This window comes from Malaclemys terrapin, chromosome 3 (genome assembly GCF_027887155.1).
Source record: "Malaclemys terrapin pileata isolate rMalTer1 chromosome 3, rMalTer1.hap1, whole genome shotgun sequence".
NCBI lineage: Eukaryota > Metazoa > Chordata > Testudines > Emydidae > Malaclemys > Malaclemys terrapin.
This window is the reverse complement of record NC_071507.1, coordinates 173,008,633-173,036,464: the sequence shown is the minus strand read 5'-3', so window position 1 is coordinate 173,036,464 and position 27,832 is coordinate 173,008,633. Positions and strand designations below refer to the sequence as shown.

At 42.1% G+C, this 27,832-nt stretch overlaps 1 protein-coding gene across 1 annotated transcript in view; it reads left to right on the top strand.

Annotated features, from left to right (window-relative positions):
- The window catches only part of EIPR1 (EARP complex and GARP complex interacting protein 1), a 174,400-nt gene that overhangs the window by 134,282 nt on the left and 12,286 nt on the right, over window positions 1-27,832 (top strand). The window contains exons 6-8 of the mRNA XM_054022778.1: window positions 20,555-20,691; window positions 25,058-25,225; window positions 26,733-26,900. Of these exons, the coding sequence (XP_053878753.1) occupies window positions 20,555-20,691; window positions 25,058-25,225; window positions 26,733-26,900 (473 nt within the window). The remainder of the gene's footprint in view (window positions 1-20,554; window positions 20,692-25,057; window positions 25,226-26,732; window positions 26,901-27,832) is intronic.

Here is a 27,832-nt window from a genome sequence, read left to right as displayed (position 1 = left end):
TTGTAGCTAAATTCGCCCCCATCATATTGTATGTATAGTTGGGGTTATTTTTTCCAATGTGCATTACTTTACATTTATCCACGTTAAATTTCATTTGCCATTTTGTTGCCCAGTCACTTAGTTTTGTGAGATCTTTTTGCAGTTCATCACAGTCTGCTTTGGTCTTAACTATCTTGAGCAGTTTAGTATCACCTGTAAACTTTGCCACCTCACTGTTTACTCCTTTCTCCAGATCATTTATAAATAAGTTGAATAGGATTGGTCTGAGAACTGACCCTTGGGGAACACCACTAGTTACCCCTCTCCATTCTGAGAATTTACCATTAATTCTTTACCCTTTGTTCCCAGTCTTTTAACCAGTTCTCAATCCATGAAAAGACCTTCCCTTTTATCCCATGACAACTTACTTTACTTAAGAGCCTTTGGTGAGGGACCTTGTCAAAGGCTTTCTGGAAATCTAAGTACACTATGTCCACTGGATCCCCCTTGTCCACATGTTTGTTGACCCCTTCAAAGAACTCTAATAGATTAGTAAGACATGATTTCCCTTTACAGAAACCATGTTGACTATTGCTCAACAGTTTGTTTTTCTATGTGTCTGACAATTTTATTCTTAACTATTGTTTCGACTAATTTGCCCGGTACTGACGTTAGACTTACCGGTCTCTAATTGTCGGGATCACCTCTAGAGCCCTTTTTAAATATTGGCGTGACATTAGTTAACTTCCAGTCATTGGGTACAGAAGCTGATTTAAAGGACAGGTTACAAACCTTAGTTAATAGTTCTGCAACTTCACGTTTGAGTTCTTTCAGAACTCTTGGGTGAATGCCATCTGGTCCCGGTGACTTGTTAATGTTAAGTTTATCAATTAATTCCAAAACCTCCTCTAGTGACACTTCAGTCTGTGACAGTTCCTCAAATTTGTCACCTACAAAAGCCGGCTCAGGTTTGGGAATCTCCCTAACATTCTCAGCCGTGAAGACTGAAGCAAAGAATCCATTTAGTTTCTCCGCAATGACTTTATCGTCTTTAAGCGCTCCTTTTGTATCTTGATCATCAAGGGGCCCAGGCTTCCTGCTTCTGATATACTTAAAGAACATTTTGTTATTACCTTTGGAGTTTTTGGCTAGCCGTTCTTCAAACTCCTCTTTGGCTTTTCTTATTACATTCTTGCACTTAATTTGGCAGCATTTATGCTCCTTTCTATTTGCCTCACTAGGATTTGGCTTTCACTTTTTAAAGGAAGTCTTTTTATCTCTCACTGCTTCTTTTACGTGATTGTTAAGCCACGGTGGCTCTTTTTTAGTTCTTTTACTGTGTTTCTTAATTTGGGATATATATTGAAGTTGGGCCTCTATTATGGTGTCTTTAAAAAGTGCCCATGCAGCTTGCAGGGATTTCACTGTAGTCACTGTACTTTTTAACTTCTGTTTAACTAACCCACTCATTTTTGCATAGTTCCCCCTTTTGAAATTAAATGCCACAGTGTTGGGCTGTTGAGCTGTTCTTCCCACCACAGGGATGTTGAATGCTATTGTATTATGGTCACTATTTCCAAGCGGTCCTGTTATAGTTACCTCTTGGACCAGCTCCTGCCCTCCACTCAGGACTAAATCTAGAGTTGCCTCTCCCCTTGTGGGTTCCCATACCAGCTGCTCCAAGAAGCAGTCATTTAAAGTATCGAGAAATTTTATCTCTGCATTTCGTCCTGAAGTGAAATGTTCCCAGTCAATATGGGGATAATTGACATCCCCCACTATTATTGGGTTCTTAATTTTGATAGCCTCTCTAATTTCCCTTAGCATTTCATCATCACTATCACTGTCTTGGTCAGGTGGTCTATAATAGATCCCTAATGTTATATTCTTATTAGAGCATGAAATTTCTATCCATAGAGATTCTATGGAACATGTGGATTCACTTAAGATTTTTACTTCATTTGATTCTACATTTTTTTTTCACATATAGTGCCACTCGCCCCCCGCACGACCTGATCTGTCCTTCCGATATATTTGGTACCCCAGAATGATTGTGTCCCATTGATTGTTCTCAGTCCACCAGGTTTCTGTGATGCCTATTATATCAATATCCTCCTTTATCACGAGGCACTCTAGTTCACCCACCTTATTATTTAGACTTCTAGCATTTGTGTACAAGCACTTTAAAAACTTGTCACTGTTTATTTGTCTGTCCTTTTCTGATGTGTTAGATTCTTTTTTATGTGAGCTTTCTTATATAGAGCTTTTTATCCTTAGCTCTCAGTACTTTACAAAGATAGATGATCATAGAAACACATGAGATAGGACTGGAAGGAACCTTCTGGATTAGCTAGTGAACAGGGGACCGCAAACAGAGGAGTTTGAGAGGGAGTTGACATATAATCGGTTATATAATGGTTAGGAAGGGCCACATCACCACTGCCAACACTGTTCCTGTCTCCTCCACCTGCTCCTGTATCCAGACAGACAACCTAACCATGAATGCCTCTACCCAGATCCTGGTGTGGGTTTGCAGAGACTGTGGCCTGCATTTTCCACTCACAGAAAGCCAGGCTCCGGGACCATCCAGTGTGAAAGGTGCTTGCTGGTGGAATCTCTCAGGAAGCAGGTGAGAGAGCTACAGGAGGAGGTGGTTAGGCTGAGGAGCATCTGTTCGCATGAGGAGTTCTTCAAGAGTATTCATATGGAGACATGCAAGGCTGAGGAAGCTATCCAGCTACAGAGGACTGCTGTCACATCACCAGGGGAGGAGGATATGGCTCTGCCACAGGGAGGACACAGGCAGCTGTTTTCTTATGGCAGCAAGCAGGGCTCCATCCCTACTCCCAACCCACCCACCGTGGTGATGGAAAACCGATATGCTGCCCTGGCAATGAGTGATAAGGAATCACCCTCAAAGGTGGAGGAGGAGAAGCCATGTACTCCCAAGGCTGGGAGGATCGCAGCCACCACTCCCAGGAGGAAACATAGTGTGGTGGTGGTTGGTTACTCTCTTCTGGGGGGGACAGAAGCACTCATCAGGTGCCCTGACATGGTATCCCAGGAAGGATGCTGCCTGCCAGGGGCCCATATCCAAGACATTATGAAGGGATTGTCGAGGATCATGCGGCCCTCTCACTACTACCCCATGCTACTCATCCATGTGGGCACTAATGATACTATGAGGGCCTGATGAAATGCATCCTAGAATACTCAAGGAACTGACTGAGGAGATATCTGAGCCATTAGCAATTATTTTTGAAAAGTCATGGAAGACAGGAGAGATTCCAGACAACTGGAAAAGGGCAAATATAGTGCCAATCTATAAAAAGGGAAATAAGGACAACCCAGGAAATTACAGACCAGTCAGCTTCACTTCTGTATCTGGAAAACTAATGGAGCAAATAATTAAGCAATCAATTTGCAAACATCTAGAAGATAATAAGGTGATAAGTAATAGTCAGCATGGATTTGTCAAGAACAAATCATGTCAACCTGATAGCCTTCTTTGACAGGGTAATAAGCCTTGTGGATAGGCGGGAAGCCTAGATATAAGATGGTATATCTTGATTTTAGTAAAGCTTTTGATATTGTCTCGCATGACCGTCTCATAAACAAATTAGGGAAATGCAACCTAGATGGAGCTACTATAAGGTGAGTGCATAACTGGCTGGAAAACCGTTCCTAGAGAGTAGTCGTCAGTGGTTCACAGTCATGCTGGAAGGACATAATAAGTTGAGTCCCGCAGAGATCAGTTCTGTGTCCGGTTCTGTTCAATATCTTCATCAGTGATTTAAATAATGCCGTAGAGAGTACAATTATAAAGTTTGCGGATGATACCAAGTTGTGAGGGATTACAAATGCTTTGGAGGATAGGATTAAAATTCAAAATGCTCTGTACAAACTGGAGACCTCTCAAGTTCCTTCCAGTTCTATGATTTTATGATTGAATCTAGTCCCCTGCTACTGCAGATAACCCTGTCATGTAATTTCATTTGGGGGAAGGTATTGTGTTACAGTTCTGAATGATTTATGTATCAATCTGGGCCAGGGATTGTGTGCAACTCTAGGGAGGGAGGGTTGATTTTAGCTCCTCCAGTGGAGGGTGATTAAGGTGAATCACTTAGGCTATAAACACCTTGTGACAGAGAGCTAGTTGTAGCGTCCCAGTCCCTGAAGTTGCTGCAGCACAGAGAAGGCTGCAGGCTTAATTGGAATCAATCAACCTGTTCCTGGTGGGGATTACTGACCCTTGGTCATAGTTGTTGGTCTAATGAGGTAATTGGCTTAGTAATGGGGAGGATATATAATTGGGAGGAACAGGAAGTAAGGGAGGTAAACTGTATTGAGGAGAAAAGCTGTGTAAAAGGCTCCTGCTGCTGTACACCTGAGCTATATCCTGTCATGTTTGGAAACTGAGAATTAAAGGTATATACGTGATGGAAAAGAAATGGACTCTGTGTTTGTGACTAGGAGACCACAAAAACAGGTTAGACAGCACTGCCTACTGGGTAGCCAAAGAAGCATCCTGTGACAAACCTCTAGAGAGGTACCAACTCCCGGGAAGGCTTCCCTATATGGTTCAAGCTGGGTTTTCCAGAGATCAACCAGCAAAGAAAGGGGTTTTGATATAAAAAGGCTAGGTTTAAACTCAATCAGAGCCTTCTTCCTAATCCAGCAAGAAGACAGGACAGGACTTTCTGTCCCTTGCAGAAGGGTTGGAAAGACTTTGATCTACTAGGGACCTATAAGACTCGTGTGACCTCTGGTAAGCTGCTAACATGTGTATAGGAACTCCTATTGTTTTTATGTTTTCTCTGTATTGCTTTTACCTTAAGAATAAATGTGCTTGCTTAGAAAAAGCTATGTGATAACTTGTAACTGTTAGCAATATATTGTTTAGAGTCCCCGAAGAGAAAGCAAAGATCAGGTGCTGGCCTTTAGATAGACTGGTTTGCTGGGGAATGAGGGAGACAGAAATCTTAAGTAAATGCTCGCTAGGGGCTGTAGAGGGGGGAATGCAAGTGCAGTTACTCTGAAATATGACACAATTTATAAATTTATCAAGCATAATTTTAAAACTAGTTGTCTCCCCGTTACTTTTGTTGAAGGTTGTTCCAAAATCATACTCCTCTGCTGGTTAGTAACCTTCTTCAAATCTCTAGCCTAGACTTGTTTATGGCCAGTTTATATCTGTTTATTCTTGTGCCAACATTGCCTTTTAGTTTAATTAGTTCTTCTCCCTCCCTGGTTTTTATCTCTCTGATGTAATTATAAAGAGCAATCATAATCATTACCTCTATCTTCCAAGTGGGGAAACTGAGGAACAGAACTCAAGGGACTTGCCAAGGTTACACAATTTGTCAATGACAGATCTAGAAATAAAACTTAGGACTCATTGTTCTCACTTTGGTGCTCTTGTTGCTGGACCATATTATTGATGCTGAGTTAATGCAATAGAAACCACACTTCAGATTCCTTTCAATCTCATCGCTAGTCTATTAATTCTGCAACTGTCTCTTTCCACTTTAGCTATATGCATCCGAAGAAGTGGGTTGTAGCCCACGAAAGCTTATGCTCTAATAAATTTGTTAGTCTCTAAGGTGCCACAAGTACTCCTGTTCTTTTTGAGGATACAGACTAACATGGCTGCTACCCTGAAACCACTTTAGAATGATAACCACTAGATTGTGTTTTACATAGTGAACAAGTATAGTGTATGTTTGTTTTAGGAAACTTGGCTTCAGTTTCATTTTGGCGTGAAAATGGGATATCTTCCTTCTCCTTTTTCCAATTCGACCTTTGAGAAGCCAGAGCTTGAAGCAGAAAATGAGATGTCTGATTCCTTCTTGATATTTTGATGAGGTGGGAGAGAATCATGATAAATTGGCCAGACATTTCATACTTTAATACATTCAAACCTGTCCTTAAAAACTAGAAAGACTTTGGACATTCAAGATATTTTCTGTCTTTGGGTATGTCTACACTACGAAATTAGGTCGAATTTATAGAAGCCAGTTTTATAGAAATCGGTTGTATACAGCCGATTGTGTGTGCCCCCACATAAAATGCTCTAAGTGCATGAAGTCGGCGGACCGCGTCCACAGTACCGAGGCTAGCGTCGACTTTCGGAGCGTTGCACTGTGGGTAGCTATCCCACAGTTCCCGCAGTCTCCACCGCCCATTGGAATTCTGGGTTGAGATCCCAATGCCTGAATGATGCAAAACAGTGTCGCAGGGGGTTCTGGGTACATGTCGTCAGGCACCTCCCCCTCCGTCAGAGCAATGGCAGACAATTGATTCATGCCTTTTTACCTGGGTTACCTGTGCAGACAACATACCACGCCAAGCATGGAGCCTGCTCAGCTCAGCTCACCATCACCATATGTCCTCTGGGTGCCGGCAGATGTAGTACTGCATTGCTACACAGCAGCAGCTAATTGTTTTTTGGCAGTAGACGGTGCAGTATGACTGGTAGCCGTCATCAGCGATCTGGGTGCTGGCAGACGTGGGGCTGGCAGACGTGGGGCTGCACTGCACACAGCAGCAGCCCTTTGCCTTTTGGTAGAAGATGGTATATTACGACTGATATCCGTCGTTGTCGTACTACAGTGGCTGTCAATCATTGGCACCTGGGCAGTCTCGACGATGATGGCTATCAATCGTAGTATGCTATTTTCTGCCAAGCGCCCAGTATTTTCTGCCAAGCACCCAGAAGATGCCGAGGGCTATCAGTCATGCTGCACCGTCGTCTGCCAGCTTAAGATGTAAAAAAACAGATTTGTTCTTTATTTATTTGCTTCCCCCTCCCTCCGTGAAATCAACGGCCTGCTAAACCCAGGATTTTGAGTTCAATCTTTTGGGGGGGCGGCGGCGTTCTATGTGACAGTTGTTTGTGTTTCTCCCTGATGCACAGCCACCTTTGTTGATTTTAATTCCCTGTACCTGTACGCCATGTCGTCACTCGCCCCTCCCTCCCTCCCTCCCTCCCTCCGTCCGTTAGATACTAGTTTCACGCCTTTTTTCAGACCAGACGCCATAGCACTGGGATCATGGAGCCCGCTCAGATCACCGCGGCAATTATGAGCACTGTGAACACCACGCGGATTGTCCTGGAGTATATGCAGAGCCAGGACATGCCAAAGCAAAACCAGGACCAGCTGAGGAGGCGATTGCAGCGCAGCGACGAGAGCGATGAGGAAATTGACATGAACGTAGACCTCTCACAAGGCACAGGCCCCAGCAATGTGCAAATCATGGTGGTACTGGGGCAGGTTCATGCCATGGAACGCCGATTCTGGGCCCGGGAAACAAGCACAGACTGGTGGGACCGCGTCGTGCTGCAGGTGTGGGATGATTCCCAGAGGCTGCGAAACTTTCGCATGCGTAAGGGCACTTTCATGGAACTTTGTGACTTGCTTACTTTTCAATGCTGCTGCAAGCCCTGGTGGATCACAAGGGACGCTTCACCAACATCAACGTGGGATGGCCGGGAAAGGTACATGATGCTTGCGTTTTCAGGAACTCTGGTCTGTTTCGAAAGCTGGAGGAAGGGACTTTCTTCCCGGACCAGAAAATATGGGGATGTAGAAATGTCTATAGTTATCCTTGGGGACCCAGCCTACCCCTTAATGCCATGGCTCATGAAGCCGTACACAGGCAGCCTGGACAGTAGTCAGGACCTGTTCAACTACAGGCTGAGCAAGTGCCGAATGGTGGTGGAATGTGCATTTGGACGTTTAAAAGCGCGCTGGCGCAGCTTACTGACTCACTCAGACCTCAGCGAAAAGAATATCCCCATTGTTATTGCTGCTTGCTGTGCGCTCCACAGTATCTGTGAGAGTAAGGGGGAGACATTTATGGCGGGGTGGAAGGTTGAGGCACATCGCCTGGCCGCTGATTACGCGCAGCCAGACACCAGGGCGGTTAGAAGAGCACAGCAGGGCACGGTGCACATCAGAGAAGCTTTGAAAATGAGTTTTGTGACTGGCTAGGCTACGGTGTGAAACTTCTGTATTTCTCCATGATGAACCCTCCGCCCCACTCCCCCACCCGGTTCACTCTACTTCCCTGTAAACCAACCACCCCACCCTCCCCTCCCGCCTTCGAGCACCGCTTGCAGAGGCAATAAAGTCATTGTTACTTCACATTCATGTATTCTTTATTAATTCATCACACAACTCGGGGGATAATTGCCAAGGTAGCCCGGGATTGGTGGGGGAGGAGGGAAGGAAAAGGACACACTGCAGTTTAAAACTTTAACTCTTATTGAAGGCCAGCCTTCTGATGCCCGGGCGATCATCGGGGGTGGAGTGACTGGGTGGCCGGAGGCCCCCCCACTGTGTTCTTGGGCGTCTGGCTGAGGAGGCTATGGAACTTGGGGAGGAGGGCTGTTGGTTACACAGGGCCTGTAGCGGCGGTCTCTGCTCCTGCTGCCTTTCCTGCAGCTCAACCATACGCTGGAGCATATCAGTTTGCTCCAGCAGCTGGAGCATCGACTCTTGCCTTCTGTCTGCAAGCTGACGCCACCTATCATCTTCAGCCCGCCACTTGCTCTATTCATCCCGCGATTCAGCCCGCCACCTCTCCTCTCGTTCATACTGTGCTTTTCTGTAGTCTGACATTGACTGCCTCCACGCATTCTGCTGTGCTCTTTCAGCGTGGGAGGACATCTGGAGCTCCGTGAACATGTCATCCCGAGTCTGCCGTTTTCTCCTTCTAATCTTCACTAGCCTCTGTGAAGGAGAAACATTTGCAGCTGGTGGAGGAGAAGGGAGAGGTGGTCAAAAAAGACACATTTTAGAGAACAATGGGTACACTCTTTCATGTTAAATTTTGCTGTTCACATTACACAGCACATGTGTTTTCGTTACAAGCTCGCATTTTTCCTCTTATATTGAGGGCCTGCTGGTTTGGTATGAGAGAGCACTCACGCAGTGCCAGGCAACAGATTTCGGCTTGCAGGCAGCCATGGTAAGCCACAGTCTTTTGGCTTTTTTAACCTTCTTAACATGTGGGAATGGTTTCAAACAGTAGCGCCCTCATTTCCCATACCAAGCACCCGTTGGGTTGGCCATTTAAAATGGGTTTGCAATGTAAAAGGAGGGGCTGCGGTTTCCGGGTTAACATGCAGCACAAACCCAATTAACCCCCTCTTCCCCCCACACCCAATTCTCGGGGATGATCACTTCACCCCTCCCCCGCCCCACAGCGGGGAACATTTCTGTTCAGCCGAGCAGGAACGGGCACCTCTGAATATCCCCTTAATAAAATCACCCCATTTCAACCAGGTGACCGTGAATGATATCACGCTCCTGAGGATAACAAAGAGCGATAAGGAATGGATATTGTCTGCATGCCAGCAAACACCGGGACCATATGCTGACATGCTTTGTTATACAATGATTCCAGACTACGTGCTACTAGCCTGGCATGGTAAAGTGTCCTACCATGGCGGACGGGATAAGACAGCCCTCCCCAGAAACCTTTTGCAAAGGCTTTGGGAGTACATGAAGGAGAGCTTTCTGGAGATGTCCCTGGAGGATTTCCGCTCCATCCCCATACACGTTAACAGACTTTTCCTGTAGCTGTACTGGCCGCAATTGCCAGGGCAAATTAATCATTAATCATTAAACACACTTGCTTTTAAACCATGTGTAATATTTACAAAAGTACACTCACCAGAGGTCCCCTGTGTGCCCTCAGGGTCTGGGAGCACGCCTTGGGTGAGTTCGGGGGTTACTGGTTCCAGGTCCAGGGTGATAAACATATCCTGGCTGTTGGGGAAACCGGTTTCTCCACTTCCTTGCTGCTGTGAGCTATCTACATTATCTTCATCCTCCTCTTCCTCATACCCCAAACCCGCTTCCCTGTGTGTTTCTCCAGTGACAGAGTCATAGCACACGGTTGGGGTAGTGGTGGCTGCACCCCCTAGCATGGCACGCAGCTCCGCGTAGAAGCGGCATGTTTGTGGCTCTGCCCCGGACCTTCCGTTTGCCTCTCTGGCTTTGTGGTAGGCTTGCCTTAGCTCCTTAATTTTCACGTGGCACTGCTGTGCGTCCCTGTTGTGGGCTCTGTCCTTTATGGCCTTGGAGACCTTTTCTAATATTTTGCCATTTTGTTTACTGCTACGGAGTTCAGCTAGCCCTGATTCATCTCCCCTTATGGCGAGCAGATCCCGTACCTCCCATTCGGTCCATGCTGGAGCTCTTTTGAGATCCTGGGACTCCATCACGGTTACCTGTGCTGATGAGCTCTGCGTGGTCACCTGTGCTCTCCACGCTGGGCAAACAGGAAATGAAATTCAAATGTTCGCGGGGCTTTTCCTGTCTACCTGGTCAGTGCATCTGAGTTGAGAGTGCTGTCCAGAGAGGTCACAATGAAGCACTGTGGGATAGCTCCCAGAGGCCAATAACGTTGAATTCCATCCACACTACCCCAATTCCGACCTGCTAAGGCCGATTTTATCACTAATCCCCTTGTCGGAGGTGGAGTAAAGAAACCGGTTTAAAGGGCCCTTTAAGTCAAAAGAAGGGGCTTCGTTGTGTGAACGTGTCCAGGCTTAACTCGATTTAACGCTGCTAAAGTCAACCTAAACTCGTAGTGTAGACCAGGCCTTTGAAACTCATAATTCCATGAGGGCTATTAAGGTACAAAACTGTGTAGATCATCTCATGTCCCTTAAATTCCCCCAGAACCTTTATTTCACCTGTTAAATAAGTATTCTTATATACTTTTATTACATTATAAATTTACAGTTCCTTTTATGCCACCAAATTTAGGCCCTGATCCAGCAAAGCAGATAAGCACATAGTTAAGTGCTCTGCTTAATCAGAGCCCTAGTGTATTATTGTTCCACACTCTTTTCATATTTAATTTTCTCTTGGATCTTTCTCCTAAAATCAATGTGAGTTTCTTACACAATTTAGTAATATTATATCCATTGCTTTTGTACCCTAAAAATATACAGCAAATAAGCTTTTCTCTTTTCAAAATTACAATGTGTAAGCCACTTCAGATAACTTTAGGCCTGAGATTTTGGCTGTTAATGACAGCATATTAACAGGTGTCATTTCTCGTCCTGCATTCTGTATATTCCTTACTCTAAACTGAATGTTTTCAACTATGGACAGGCAGGGCTCCAAACGATCCCTTACTGTAAGGACTTGTCTACATGAACAATTAAACAACAGCAAGCTGGGGAAGAAAACTAAACTGTCATGGTCTAACTGTCCATGTGGAGTCTGTTGATGCACGTTTCTCCTGGGGGAATTCTGCACCATTGTGCACGTGCCAAATTCAGGTCTCCCGTGACATTTTTTTTCCTCTGTAGAAAATGCATTCTGCCAGAGAGCATCTGCAGTTATGCCTTTCACCCATCCAGGGCTGCTGTGACTGCAGAACAGAAGACAGACAGCTCTCCAAAAATAGCAGCCAGCAGCCAGTTGGGAGGAGGAGGCTGTATTCTTCACAATGCCCTGTGGGGTCAGGTGAAGGGGTATGGGATATGGAGGGGACAGAGAGAGCAGGGCAAATGGGGCTTCTTGGGGAGGGGGTCACACAGACTGGGGTTCAAAAAGGCTATGGGGGGGGAGACACTGGGGAAGGGGCTAAATGGGAATGGGGTTGCAGGGCCACATGAGGATCTGGAGAATGCAGGACCACGTGGGGATGGGGGGAGAAGGAGTGGCGGAGTGGGGGTGTAGAGACCTATAGGAATGGGGGAAGAGGAATGCAGGGACACATGGGGACAGGGGCAGGTTGCCTGACTGGGAGAGGCTAGGGATCAGCCAGGTTCTGCATGGGAGAGGCTCCCCAACTACCTAACAATCCCTCCCCTGCCTCCCCAAAAATCTGTTCCATACTTCTCCCACCCTGACCCAACAACCCTCCATGTTCACTGCCAGGCTCCCTCCCAGCAATAATTTCCCTCTCCCTCAGCTCCTCCATTACTCCTGACTTCCCCAAACCTTTGCACTTCTTCTGAAGTGTGGGAAATATGTTTCTTTATTGTACTTCAAATGAATTATTACCCAGTTATATATTAATATGCCTAGTAAGGAATCTGTTTGTCAAAAACATTTCCTGAATCTTTTTTTGTTTGTATTGTACAGACGTACTTGTTCACAGATATTTCGAAATAAATACCCAAATAAATGATCAAAATAATTGAAACTGCTGTGATTATTTTGTGTTGTTTTGATAAAATATGCAGAATTTTGCAGAATTTTTGCACAGAATTCCCCTAGGAGTAGCACATTAGCAGTTTGTTAATGGGCTTTGAGCTAGTCTTGTTTCAAAGAGGACTAGATCAAAGCGCTGTAATGAACAATTAACACCCATTAGCAGGGTCAACACAGACAATTAGGGGCAAATAAGTACCCTGTAGATTCACACCCCAGCTTCCCCTGTCTAATTGTTCATGTAGACAAGACCTGTAATAAGTCCCTGCTATATTCACTACTGGAAATATAGTAACTTCCTATCTCTTCTGTTCCTTCCTTCCAAAATCATAGATTCCGAGGCCAGGAGGGACCATTGTGATTATCTAGTCTGACTTCCTGTATAACACTAGCCACAGAACTTCCCTAAAATAAGTCCTAAAGTAGATCTTTCAGAAAAAAAATCCAGTCTTGATTTAAAAATTGTCAGTAGTGGGAAATCCACCATAACCTTTAATAAGTTGTTCCAATGGTTAATTAATCTCACCATTAAAAATGTACGCCTTAATTCTAGTGTGAATTTGACTAGCTTTGGCGTCCAGCTATTGGATCGTGTTATACTTTTCTCTGCTAGACTGAAGAGCCCATCATTAAATATTTGTTCTCAATGTAGGTACACACACTGAAATCAAGTTACCCCTTAACCTTCTCTTTGTTAAGCTAAATAGATTGAGCTCCTTGAGTCTATCGCTATAAGGAATATTTTCTAATCCTATAATCTTTCTCATGACTCTTAACTGAATCCTCTCCAATTTATCAACATCCTTCCCCTTCAGAGAGGGGGAAGTAAGAGATGAAGAAAGAACCTTTCCTTTCGGTTTTCCTCTTCTCACATTCAGGCACAAAGGAAAACCAATGCTAAGGTTTTGAAACTGTATTTGTTTCCCACAGGCTCTTATTTCAGTGCCATTTGAGTTTTCTTCTGTTCCAGGACTCATGAATGTGGGACTGGGGAGAGAGTTTGACTCTTATGTAGTTCTTTCCCATCAGTTTAGTAGAAGAGAATTCCTTTTTGACTGCATTTTGTGTGGTGTGGGTTGTGGTGGAACAGTGGTTGTAGAAGTGTGGATGAGAGCCCCAGAGAATGGTTATCCACTGGGGAAGAAAGATTTGTTTGAAATTATGTTTTTTACAGCAGGAATCTGTGTTGAGTTGGTTGGGAGCTTGACATGAACTGTAAATGTGTCCCTCCCTTCTTGGAAAAAGTATGTTTCATTTCATAGAAGTAGGGAAAGGATTGTGTGAGAAGAACTGAGGTGGCATGGCAAATCCTAAATGTATACAGTTTCTCCTTTATACTTCAGACATGAATCAAGGGTGATCTTTGGAGGTGTGCCGGTCCCAAAGCACATTTAGAGCCTGGAAGAAGTCTGTCATGTTCTGGGGTTCAATCCAGACCAGTGAGGGATTGTGCCTTAAAGTGTAGGGACACAGGGTCTGTGAATAATACTTTAGACAGCGGAGGTTAAGATAAGAACAGTTTCCTAAAATGTCTGCTAAAATGGGAAGAATCTCTCCTAAAACTGACAGAACTAATCCACTGCGTCATGTTTTGAACACACAGTGCTCGGAGGCGTTTCTACCCCAGGAATAAATGTTGAAAAAATGAGACAGAAATGTGTGGTTTTATTTTATTTGGAACTCTTGTATATTTTCCGTATTATTGTTTCTTTTCCCCCTGATTATCTAAGCTTATTTTCTCAAGGTTAAATAAGCTGAATTTAATTATTGAGATGACCCATTCAGGGCCTGTGCACTTCTGTGTAGGTCGGAGTAAATCCTATATATGAAATGATACATAAAAAGAAACAGTATGGTGTAGTATATTTTTATTATCTTGAATCCAATTGATGAATCTTATCCATCTTATTTCTTCTTTATCAATAAACTGCAGTTTTTTAAAAAAAAAGGGATGTGGCGAGTCAGTAAAACTGTGTCCAAACCTACCTGGCTAAGATCATTCTCACCTGAACAAGGGAAAACCTCAGTGTAGACGAGCCCTTCCTTGCTCATGGTACAAATCAGTCGGAGACCAGTCTTTTCCAAACCCCGGTGCCTTTTATTTCCCTGCGTGCGTTTCCACCACCACTTATATACAGTTCTGGACGCTTATATACAGTTCTATTACTCAGGTAGCCACCTGGGGAACAGCTAGCTCCTGTAGCAAGCTGGGAACAGCGATCCCTAACTCCTCCCTTTCCTGTCCCCCTCTTCCTGTTCCTTCCTGCTAGCTTTATAGGCCTCCTCCCCATAAAGCTCATAGGTGATTACTTTGCAACCCTTTAATGAGCCACACCCTGCCCATTCCAATTACTTCCCCTTAATGGGAGCTGAGCTAGCAAGAGCTGAGTTAACAGGGGCTGGTTCAGTGCCTCTTAGGCCAGCACCCTGTTACACTCAGCTTTTCTGAAAGTTAGGATGTAGAGGATATTAGAAGGGCTATAAAAGTTTGGCCACAATGAAATCCGATATCAGAGTAGCAGCCGTGTTAGTCTGTATCCGCAAAAAGAACAGGAGTACTTGTGGCACCTTAGAGACTAACAAATTTATTAGAGCATAAGCTTTCGTGGACTACAGCCCACTTCTTCGGATGCATATAGAATGGAACATATATTGAGAGATTATATATACACACATACAGAGAGCATGAACAGCTGGGAGTTGTCTTACCAACTCTGAGAGGCCAATTAAGTAAGAGAAAAAAAACTTTTGAAGTGATAATCAAGCTAGCCCAGTACAGACAGGTTGATAAGAAGTGTGAGAATACTTACAAGGGGAGATAGATTCAATGTTTGTAATGGCTCAGCCATTCTCAGTCCTTATTTAATCCTGAGTTGATTGTGTCTAATTTGCGTAGTTTATTCAAACTCTTAAGAACATAGGCTATTTTTAAAAAATGTAGGTACTTTAAAATCAGGCATTACAGTGTCTAAATATGGATTTAAGTAAGTGGCCTGATTTTCAGAAGAGCTGAACACCCACAAACAGAAGAAAATGTTTGGACACTGACCTACATTTTTACCAAACTTTCAAATCTATGAAAGTTCCAGTCCTTCAATGAAGCCCATGAGCCGGGTCTCATAATACCCCTATACTTCCAAGCCTGTCCTTGACAGAAAATACCATAGGTTACCTTTGGTCAGACCCAATGGACTCTTGAGCCTTTTCATCCCATGATGTTCAAGGGGAGATAGATTCAATGTTTGTAATGGCTCAGCCATTCCCAGTTCTTATTCAATCCTTTGTTGATTGTGTCTAGTTTGTATATCAATTCCAGCTATACCGGAAACCTACTGACCGCTACACTTACCTACATGCCTCCAGCTTCCATCCAGGACACACCACACGATCCATTGTCTACAGCCAAGCTCTAAGATATAACCGCATTTGCTCCAATCCCTCAGATAGAGACAAGCACCTACAAGATCTCTATCAAGCATTCTTAAAACTATAATACCCACCTGCTGAAGTGAAAAAACAGATTGACAGAGCCAGACGAGTACCCAGAAGTCACCTCCTACAAGACAGGCCCAACAAAGAAAATAACAGAACACCACTAGCTGTCACCTTCAGCCCCCAACTAAAACCTCTCCAGCGCATCATCAGAGATCTACAACCTATCCTGAAAGATGATCCTTTACTCTCACAGATCTTGGGAGACAGACCTGTCCTCGCTTACAGACAACCCCCCAACCTAAAGCAAATACTCACCAGCAACCACACATCACTGAACAAAACCACTAACCCAGGAACCTATCCTTGTAACAAACCCCGATGCCAACTCTGTCCACATATCTATTCAAGTGACATCATCATAGGACCTAATCACATCAGCCATACCATCAGGGGCTCGTTCACCTGCACATCTACCAATGTGATATATGCCATCATGTGCCAGCAATGCCCCTCTGCCATGTACATTGGCCAAACCGGACAGTCTCTATGCAAAAGAATTAATGGACACAAATCTGACATCAGAAACCATAATACTCAAAAACCAGTGGGAGAACACTTTAACCTGTCTGGTCATTCAGTGACAGACCTGCGGGTGGCTATATTACAACAGAAAAACTTCAAAAACAGACTCCAACGAGAGACTGCCGAGCTGGAATTGATATGCAAACTAGACACAATCAACAAAGGATTGAATAAGGACTGGGAATGGCTGAGCCATTACAAACATTGAATCTATCTCCCCTTGAACATCATGGGATGAAAAGGCTCAAGAGTCCATTGGGTCTGACCAAAGGTAACCTATGGTATTTTCTGTCAAGGACAGGCTTGGAAGTATAGGGGTATTATGAGACCCGGCTCATGGGCTTCATTGAAGGACTGGAACTTTCATAGATTTGAAAGTTTGGTAAAAATGTAGATCAGTGTCCAAACATTTTCTTCTGTTTGTGGGTGTTCAGCTCTTCTGAAAATCAGGCCACTTACTTAAATCCATATTTAGACACTGTAATGCCTGATTTTAAAGTACCTACATTTTTTAAAAATAGCCTATGTTCTTAAGAGTTTGAATAAACTACGCAAACTAGACACAATCAACTCAGGATTAAATAAGGACTGAGAATGGCTGAGCCATTACAAACATTGAATCTATCTCCCCTTGTAAGTATTCTCACACTTCTTATCAACCTGTCTGTACTGGGCTAGCTTGATTATCACTTCAAAAGTTTTTTTTCTCTTACTTAATTGGCCTCTCAGAGTTGGTAAGACAACTCCCAGCTGTTCATGCTCTCTGTATGTGTGTATATATAATCTCTCAATATATGTTCCATTCTATATGCATCCGAAGAAGTGGGCTGTAGTCCACGAAAGCTTATGCTCTAATAAATTTGTTAGTCTCTAAGGTGCCACAAGTACTCCTGTTCTTAATGAAATCAGAGACAACTTGTAAGGAAATGGGTGGACATCCGTTAATTTCTCTCGAGGAAGAAACAACTTTATGTAGATCTTGATAATGGACAAACTGCCATTGCCAGCTTTAATGGAACAATGATGTGTAGCTGAGAGAGTAATAGGTTTAAAATCCCTTGTGATGATCAGGGCAAATGTTGTAAGTTTGTCTGAATTGCATCACTAGTATGGTAAACATACTGATCAAAAATAGTTAAAGAAAAATATAAAAAGAATCTTTTAAAAATATTTGGTCAAGAGATATCCTTTCCTTGAATTTGGTGGGAAGCCATCTTCTAAATGGACTTGGTATGGTGATGAGAATATCCATTCTGAATGCAATAGGGGAGGTGTTTGCCTCAAGGTACAGCAAGGGCTTTCTCATATTTTTTTATGGAAGATGGCAAAGGTTGATATCTGTGGATTCTTCTAAAGCTCAGCAGAATGTTTTTTAAAACCTATTTTATTTAAACAATCTTAAATGCTCCTTGTAGATGCTGGATTCACAGCACTAAAAAAAAGTGTCCATTTAACCACACAGTTGAAAAAGCTCAATTACAATTGTACAAGTTTCCCAGCACCACCTTCTTTCGGAGCCTCAAAGCCCTGACTTAAAGGAAATATTTTTCCATGTTGAATTCTGTCTTTTCTACTGGAGCTCAGTGACAACTTTATCGAGAGATGTTTAGATGCTACATTGATAGATAAACCCATGAGTACCAACAAAAATAGAAAGCAGGGCCAGCTCCAGGCAACAGCGAAGAAAGCAGGTGCCTGGGGTGGCCAATAGAAAGGGGCGGCACTCCGTCCAGTATTGGGGCGACACATCCAGGTCTTCAGCGGCACTTCGGTGGCAGCTCAAGTGCTCCGTTTTAGCCTTTGGCGGAAATTTGACTTTTTCCATTTTTTTTTTCCCTTCGCTGCTTGGGGCGGCAAAAAAGCTGGAGCCAGCCCTGATAAAAAGTTTTCCATCCAAAAAGATTTAAGTAACTGTTCAGACAGCAAATAATAATTTTCACGCTATTGTTTGGTATAAGTGTAGTGAAGAGATGGAAACATAAGCAAAATATAATCACGCGGGTAGGTCTCTTACATTTTTATACCACAACAAACACAAACTTCACAAAGGTTTCTGAAGACATGCACATCTCAGCCAGTTTAATCATTTCAGAGGTTGAAAAATTGTACTTGGCTGTAAAGGTTTCTAAATTGCTAACTTTAAAAGCCCAAACGAGGAGGCGTTTGTGTCTGAATTATCAGATGTAGTAAAAGGTTTGCAAAATACAAAGGTGTACGTGGTTATAATATGATAAAGCATAAACTTAGGCATTGCCTCTCTTCCATATTGACAGCATAGCTCTAAAGTTGTTAAAAGTCCTACAAATAGATTGATGCTAGATATGTTTAGCCTTGATTACGCCTGTGAAAGCTCAAAATGATCACTGAACATAATAAGCATTCTTTTAATCTTTGCCCACTTCTAATATTTAGAAATTATTAGTAGTATGTGGAGTGTAAAAAACAAGGAAGGGTAAGAAGTAACGGGATGAAGTTGATCCATGGAAAAGTTAGGCTCTGGGTATTGGTCAAAAGTTCCTTACAGTGAGCTCTCCTAGTGTGTGGAATACCTATCACTAAAATAATTTAAATGTATTCTACATAAACCACTTAGAGAATGCAGTATAAGGAAGGGGATGAACAAAATGACCAAATACGTCTCTTCCATCTTTAACTTCTTTGCTTAGTCATGTTGAAATTGTACAGTGTTGTGCTGTGATTAATAGCAGGTTGTTTTATTTTTTTCTTTAAAATGTAAAATACAAAACCATAGTTTTAGCAAGGGTATTTAAATTAAATAATAATAATCTGAACCTGCAATACTTAAGGCCTCTTCCTGCTCACTTTGGCTTAAAGAGAACTTGTCTTCCCATCTTCTGTAGAAAGTCAGTTACCTATTGTGGCCTTTCTGTCAGTGTTGAGAGGGTGAATGAGAGTGTAGAGGGAGGAAACCAGAGATCCTAACCTATCTCTTGCTTCCCTTCCAAGCCTCCTTATGTACTTTGAAACTAGATCTTTTTACTCTCACCATATGACCTAGCATCCACCTTTCACTATATGGTAGTAGATGTGACATTATACACTAATGGACCAGGATTTTAATTTTTTTTTTATTAAACGGCCGACACCTGCAGCACGACCCAAACCTGGTTTACCTCGGCGTGATATTGGAGAGGTCATTGACGTACTGCAATCACTTGAAGACAGCAGCCAAAGCTAGCACTCAAAACAACATGCTCAGAAAACTGGCTACTTAAAACATCAGCCCTTGCTCTCTGCTGTTCAACAGCAGAATACTGTGCTCCTGTCTTGTGTCGCTCATCTCCCACAAGGCTGGTCTATGTAGAGCTTAATGAAGCTATGCACATTGTTACCCCAGGACTTTACGTGCAACTGTTGTCATGGCTGCCAATACTTAGTAACATAGCACCACCCCATATTCACCATGAGGGGGGTTTCTTTATGCTCCTGGCCAAGATCCATGAGGACAGTGACTTGCTTCTCTACTCAGAGCTCTTCAACCACTCACCAATTTGTATGTCTTCTGGATGCCCTTTATAGTCACTTATGCCACCACAGGACAAGATGCTGGAATCTACTTGGCTTAATGACTGGTCAGCGATGACAATCATTAGTCACTCTCTCATCACCAAGCCAACCATCTGCCCACCAGGTTTTGACCTACCAAGGTACCAGTGGTCATCCCTGAACCAGTTTCAAACAGGACAGGGCAGTTGTGTGGCCGAGCTCTTCATATGTGGTTTCTCTAATGACCCGCGATGTAGATGTAGGCAACTTCAGACTATATCGCATGTCCTTGACAAGTGCCTGCTGACTTACTTCGATGGTGGGCTTCTGTCTCTTCATCTGCCTGAAGAGGATGCTATCAAATGGCTGAGCACACTGAATGAAGGTGCATTCATTAAGATTAAAACTGACACACCTGTATTGAGTAACACTGAGTATTGATGTATCTTGTGAGCAATTCCATGAAACTGAATGCATGTATATATTTGTGCTTGTTAACCATCTTCAGATGTTTGAATACTCCCATGAAGCTTCAACGAATTATATGAAACAATTTAATTTTCTTTGGAAATGCAAAGAAGGTTAGAAAATGATCTTTATATCCATTGTCTACTAAGTAACTTACACTGGATAAACCTTATATAAATTACTTCATATTGTATAGGCTAGAAAACAAACTTACTGGTCTGGGTTTTTTACATACTTTTTATGTATGTATATATGTATTTTGTCCCCATTATTATCCTAGCATCTCTACCTTACTTTCTTGCACTTGGAGCATTAAGTCAGCTTGCAATTTTTCCACTGCATCTGCATTTATTTTTATTTTAGCCTTATTTGTAAATACCCCATTTTTTTTTAATGCACAGCTCTCCAATTCTGCTGCATTGGAAGGAAAAGGGCAATTAAAATTTACTTCCGGACGATGGAGTCCACACCACAATTGTACACAGGTTGCAACAGCCAATGATACTGCCATTCGAGGATGGGATACACGAAGTATGAGGTAACAAAAAAAATTTGCTCTCTTGTTCTTAAAGAATAGACTCTCCATTGGAGGTTAATTTTCATCACTTTTGACTTGTTTTTTTCAAAAAACGGGTAGAAAAGCTAGGACTGCATAAATAATTGTAAATGGAATGGATTTGGATTGCATTGTTGGTGTATTCAGAGCTTTCAAGTAAAGGGTTTACTCTTGGGTTTTTCCTAAGCTTCAAATCTACCTTGTATATTGAGTGTCATCGAACTATGCAGTAGTCCCAATGTGATTGTTCAATACACAATATAAGTATTACTTAAACTAGAGCTGTTTCGTAATTCACCATGAAAATCAATTTCTGTTTAAATCAGAGTACTGATGGTGCACTAATTGTTACCTCTATAGTATGATGGTTAAAGGTAATTTAATCTTTGGAGGTAAGCTTACCTTTTACCATTTTAGTAACTACTGTATCTAAGATTATAACGTACTAGTTCCACACAATCTTGGACTTTATTTAAAAAAAAGTGAGCCAAGACAAACAAAATGCTGTAAATATACCAAGTTAGGGACTCTTTACCTGCTCTGTTTGTGATTTTGATAGGGAAAGGAGTGGTGATGTGCACATCTGTTGCCATAACAACAGAAGCCTCTGCAAGCCTTTTTTAAGATACTATTTATCCCCTTAGCATACAGTAATTTATCACTAAACTGAGAAAACGGATGTCTTGTAATAACTTCTGTTGCCTTAAAGGGGGGATGATTTCAAATTTAGTTCTATGGCTCCTGCAAGCCCAGGGTGCAGCAGTAAGTCCCCATGTTTCCCAAGCTAAAAAGGTTTATTTAATTTCATAAAGCAAAGCTAACTAGACATATATACAGTCATCAAAAGCCATTTCTTCTTGTACTTCTAGCACAGGGGTCGGCAACCTTTCAGAAGTGGTGTGTCGAGTCTTCATTTATTCACTCTGATTTAAGGTTTCGCGTGCCAGTCATACATTTGAACGTTTTTAGAAGGTCTCTTTCTATAAATCTATAATATATAACTAAACTACTGTTGTATGTAAAGTAAATAAGGTTTTAAAAATGTTTAAGAAGCTTCATTTAAAATTAAATTAAAATGCAGAGCCCCCCCGGACTGGTGGCCAGGCCCCGGGCAGTGTGAGTGCCAGTGAAAATCAGCTCACGTGCCGTCTTTGGCACACGTGCCATAGGTTGCCTACCCCAGTTCTAGCCTCTTGTCATTTTCATTGTTCTGTAAGAGGACATGCAAAAATCTAACTTCATATTTATAAATAAGGCTGACTTTAATAAAAACGTATGGGAGGTAATGTTGAAGGGCAAAAGAGAAGGATTTTTTGGGGCTCTTCCTTTGTTTTCTGTAATTATCTCATTTCAGCATGTTGTATTCACACTTGAGCTTAAAGCCTAACTATGTTTCTAAGAAGGAAAGTTTAAGTGATAAAGACCATGCACGCAATACATTTAAGTTTCACGCTCTTACTTACTAGTCCTAATGGAGAAATTTTCTGAACATTGTGCTTAATGAAGTATCCTAGTAAACACCAGTGAAAAATATTTATTCAGGTTATTAACAGTAGCTAAAAGAAAAATGCTACAGTATAGTTTACAAAAGCAAACTTCACAATTACAGCTTGTCTAAACAAAATACAAGCTATAGAAAAAATCATAGCTCAGATTAGACAGTCCCAAAACCAGTTTGAAGAGCAATGGGCTTCAGACAATTAACTATTTGCAATCTACATGGAAAAAAAAATACAAACAAGAATAACTCTCTGAGCTAAAGAGACTGTAGTATCTCTAGAAAGAGGCTAGTCTGATTTGTCTACTAAATATGTAAAGTCACTGTATTTCCTGGAATATAAGGATTCTGCCCCAGCTACCCATGTTTTATATGTGTATGAAAATGTTACACCAACTGCATGTGGACCTGTTGGTATATAGTCATATTGAACCACAACTCTGACATTCCCCAAGATTTGTCTGAAGCTTCTACTCTGCAGAGTTTAGGAGCTCACGGGACTGAGCTGTGCCCCAGGATTCTTACATTGGATCTGTTATTTAAGCTACCAAATTCTGCAGGAGGGACTCTTCAGACCCACGGAGCTTCTGAGCTTGGGCAGAGCAGAACTGCATAACTGACTAGCATTGGAGAAAAAAGCAGGTTCTTCACAATAAGGGGAGCCAGACTAGCTGACTTACAGAAAGCTCCTGTAAGTAGGCAGAAGTAGGAGTGGAAGCCATAAGAGTAGATGAATTGAGCCATAACTAAGGAAAAAGAAGTAAAGATGAGGGAACCAAGGATAAAAATTTGCAGAGAATGGGAAAAGGGAGGAGGGAGATACTGAAGAAGGGCTACAATAGAAGCAGGAGAATACTGTCAAGAAACCCCCAGAGTGGGTAGAAAATGATGTTGAAGGTGTTAGACAAATGAATGAGGAAAAGAACAGGGGAAAAAAAGGACCTTCATGCTAGGGCAGGAGGAAGTCATTGGTAATTGTAATAAGAGCAGTGTATGTCAAGCTGAGAAGGTAGAAACCAGAATGTGTGGATTCCAAAAGAAAATTAAATCAGAAAAAGTCCAGGCAGTGGAAATAAATTGCAAGAAGATTGGAAGAAAGGGGAAGAAAGAAGATGGGACAGTAGTTGAAGAAACAAGTGTGGTCAAGGGAGGGTCTTTTAAGATTGGGGTAATCCTGACATATGTTCAGATGATAGAGAATAGAATGGGGGAGAGGGTGAAGAAAGGTAGTATTTGGTATTTCAGTATTACCAATGGTAATCCACCAATGGAAAGAATGTCCCTGCTTGCAGCTTTCTGAACAGTCCTTAAAGATGCTAGCATCATGCACCTTCCCTGACCAGCCCCCATTAATATCAAGAAAGCAACCCGATGAGCTACCAATACTTGCATAACCATAGAAACATGCCACGTGGTTGGCCTCCAAAGAGGTGGGATGATTTCCTAACAAGGAGATATGGACAAGCATGGCGAAGGATGGCCAGAGCGAGAGAAGATTGGAAGACGTGTTGTGATCGTCTCAATCTTAACTGATGAAGGACCGACAGTCTATGCAGAAACATAGCCCTTTCTGTCGATGTACTCTGTGGCAATATGGGCTGGTGCCAAAATAGGGATATGCATGCCATCTATCACCCCATCACAGTTCAGAAACCCCATTGCTGCAAATCCATCCACCATGTCCTTCATATTGCCAAGAGTCACAGTCCTGTATAGGAGGAGACTATTTAATGGCTCTATACACTTGCATGATTGCAGCCCCCACTGTGGATTTTTCCAACTCCAAAATGATTTCCCATAGAGTGGTAGCAATCTGGAATTGCAAACTTTTACAGTACAGTCCCCACTCATTTCGCCACTGCCAATGCAGCTCTCAGTCTGGTTTCCCTGCACTGGAGGGCTGGGGCGAGCTTGGCACACAGATCCAGGAATGTGGTCTTTCATATCTGAAGATTCTTGAGCCACTGCTCATTATCCCAAACTTGCATTACGATGCAATCCCACCAGCCAGTGCTTGTTTCTCGGGCCCAGAAGCAACACTTCACTGTTGCACCTGTTTCATGAATACTACCAACAATCTTGAATTGTTTTTCACTATGTCTTTTAGCAAACTGTCCTCGAAGACATTGTCATGTCTCCCATTGTTGCAGTACTTCCTGCAGCTCTGTAAATACCAGCGGATCATCGCAACATTAATGAGAAAAGTGCAGAGCTCTGCAGGCTTCTATCAGAGGTGGCAAACACTGAAAAGTGCCACGGGGTTTACAGGTAGCTTTAAAAAGGTGCAAAAATTATGGGCTATGTTTAGCATTATGGGGCAGAGAAAATTGCACACTGAGAAGTTGACCCTTAGCTCTGAAATCCCTGGCCAAGTCACTTCTGTCCCATAACACATCGTGAAAATTTCCCAAAAGACATTGCACTATACAAAGGTGTGTGACACACTGGGATATCTACACATGGTGCACTGCACTTTGCATTGACACAGGCACTCCTGGTGAGTACGTACCACCCCAAAGCAAACAGCCAAGTGTGCATGCCCACAAGCGATGTACAGACTCAATGGCTGTATGCTGATGTAACTTGTGTCAACCAAAGATTATAATTAGGGTGACCAGACAGCAAAAAATCGGGACGGGGGGGGGTAATAGGTGCCTATATAAGATAAAACCCCAAATATTAGGACTGTCTCTATAAAATCGGGACATCTGGTCACCCTAATTATAATATAGACGTGGCCTAGCTCTGTCACTGCCAAAGGATTAACCAAGTTACTAGAGAAACAGATTTTTATCAGTAGACTGCACTTAGCTTTCATAGTACATTTAATTTTTAATGTGTGTTTTACAGACAGATCTATTACATAGAAAATGCACATGGACAGCTGGTACGGGACCTAGACTTCAATCCCAATAAACAGTACTACCTGGCTAGTTGTGGAGATGACTGCAAGGTGAAATTCTGGGATACTAGAAATGTCACTGAGCCAGTGAAGACACTAGAGGAGCATTCCCACTGGTAGAATAAATTATCTGCATGCTGTTTTGTGGGTGGACGGTTTATGTAATTTATTCTGCTAATTATTTTACTGTTTAAAAACAATGCAAACTAGCTGTGTTTATGCTATTGTGATTCATCATTTTTCTGCATCGAGGAATGCTTTTAATATGTGACTGTTTCTTGTATAATTTGTAAATTAAGGGTTGGGGAATGTTAATCTAATTTCCAGTATGGTATTTTCAGCTGTATGAAGGGTGAGATTCTGGGCTGCATTTTCTAAGAGGCACAGCACAGGGAGAAGGGACTCAGGTGTCTTTTTTAAGACATCTCTGCATTCTGAGTTCTGGGTTGCTTTGCGGCCCCTGACATAATTTACACAGCCCTAGGGCTGTCTCAGTTACAGCATCCTCCCTGGGCTGCCTTATGGCAGTTGCATTGCCCAACATCTCTACAGTGCTACATGCTGCAGCCCGCACCCGTGAAATTGCTCCTCACATCCCTTGGGCTAGCACAGGCACGGGGGGGAGGGGGTCCTTAGATCACTTCGTGCCCTGGGGCAGTATTCTCCCTTGGCCAGATCCAAGACTTTGAGAGCCCCTTTACACCATTCTGTGTAAATATGAAGGGGCCAGAGCAAGGTGAGAATCTCACCCATAGTTTTAAAAAATTACTAAAGAGATTAACCATTCCATTTTTGAATGCTTATGAATGGATACTTTTGTAGTTAAGAGAAGCTGAGCACTTTATATTGGGATTTGAGCTGCAGAATCACTTGCACCTTAAATCTGGACCCCGCAACCACTTTGGTAGTAGCTTGAAAATGCGAATTAACAGAAGAAATATTTTTACTTGTTGAGAAGATGAAAACAAAAATAGAACAAAAGAAAATCATAAAGCGATTGGTATTAACCTAATTCATAAAATATAAACACTAGCAAAATCTAATCCTTTTGATTTAGGGTCTAGTTTAACAGTTCAGTGTGATAATGTTGTGAGATCTTGGGTAATGTAGAAGTTTATTTCGAATCCATATTTTGCTTTTAGAGTACTTTACTGTATTTAGTATTTTTAGACTGTCTGATATATTGAACCATAAGCAGACATTTACTCTTGGGGAATTATATTAGGGTTTGGTCCCTCCACCCTCCCCTCCCCACCTGCAACCTGTTTGTTGAATTTTAAAGATATGGCCCTGGAAAATCAAATTACATGGAAGTTTATGACCGAAATGAAGACAGCAAAAAACAATCTCTAGAATGAGTGTGTCAGATTCTACCCATACTTATAGATTCTAAGGCCAGAAAGGACCGTTATGATAATCTAATCTGACCTCCTGTATAGCACAGGCCATAGAACTTCCCCAAAATAATTCCTAGAGCATAACCCATTTTACAGATTAGATTACTCTTAAACTATTTGTTCACGTTTAAATTGAAATAATGTATTTAAACAGTGCAGTATATTTATTTACTGACTCTGTGGAATAGACTCTTGTAATACTTTTTAAATTATTTTCATTTTATAGGGTATGGAATGTACGATACAATCATTCTCATGACCAGTTAGTCCTTTCAGGCAGCAGTGATAGCAGAATCATTCTGTCTAACATGGTATCAATTTCTTCTGAGCCCTTTGGACATCTGGTAGATGATGATGAGCTTAGTGACCAAGAGGACCACCATCAAGAGGAGAAGTATGAAATATATTAATTTTCACAGAAACATTTGTAGTATGAGGTACTTTGTATTTTAAGGACTAACATGCTATATTCTTTACCGACGTCAGGATTTTTGTATACACACCTTTCAGGTATGTTGTATTTTTCAATTTAATCTACTACTTTCAGAGTCTTGGATGGGATCCACATTTCTAAAACTAATTGGCAGAGTTGCTTTAAGTTCACTGGTGTAAGTGGGATGGGACACTGAACGCTTGACCCAAAGTCCATTAAGTCAATGGAAAGACTTCCATTAACCTCAGTGGGTTTTGAGTCAGGCCCTGAGCCCACATTTAATAATATGTATTACATAAGAGTTGAAAGTCTTCTGCTTTTCATCAAATTTCCTCATAATTCCTTCTTCCTTAATAATCTTTTGGGAAGTTTAACACACAATCATGAAAAGAAGAATGGAAATATATTGCCAACATTAATTTCCCTCTTAATATAGCTGATGGGCTGTACTAGAAAATGATACCTTAATGTGCCTATATATTTAGGATTGTTGATTTTTAAAAGTTATTTTCAACTGAAGGTAAGGAATAATGCACATCAGGGTGAGCGTTTGTAAATGTATATTCACTCCACTTGGGTGTGTAAAGAGACTAGACACATCATAAGTTACTTTATTAAAAATAGTGTTACTTAAAAACATTGTGTACACTAAAATGCACTTGCTTTTTATTTGGAAAAGTACTTTGGCAGCCTAAAACTTGAGGGGAAAAAATGCTCATCCCCCAATCTGTACTTTTGCATGCACATTTTTTGTTCATACGTATATATGTGCCTGTTCTTTGCAGGCGTGAACACTTCTAACGTTTGTGTCCACACAAGTGTTCTTAATTTCTGTTAATGTACAAAAATGAGTTAGGTGCTTTATAGTTTCAGAGTAACAGCCGTGTTAGTCT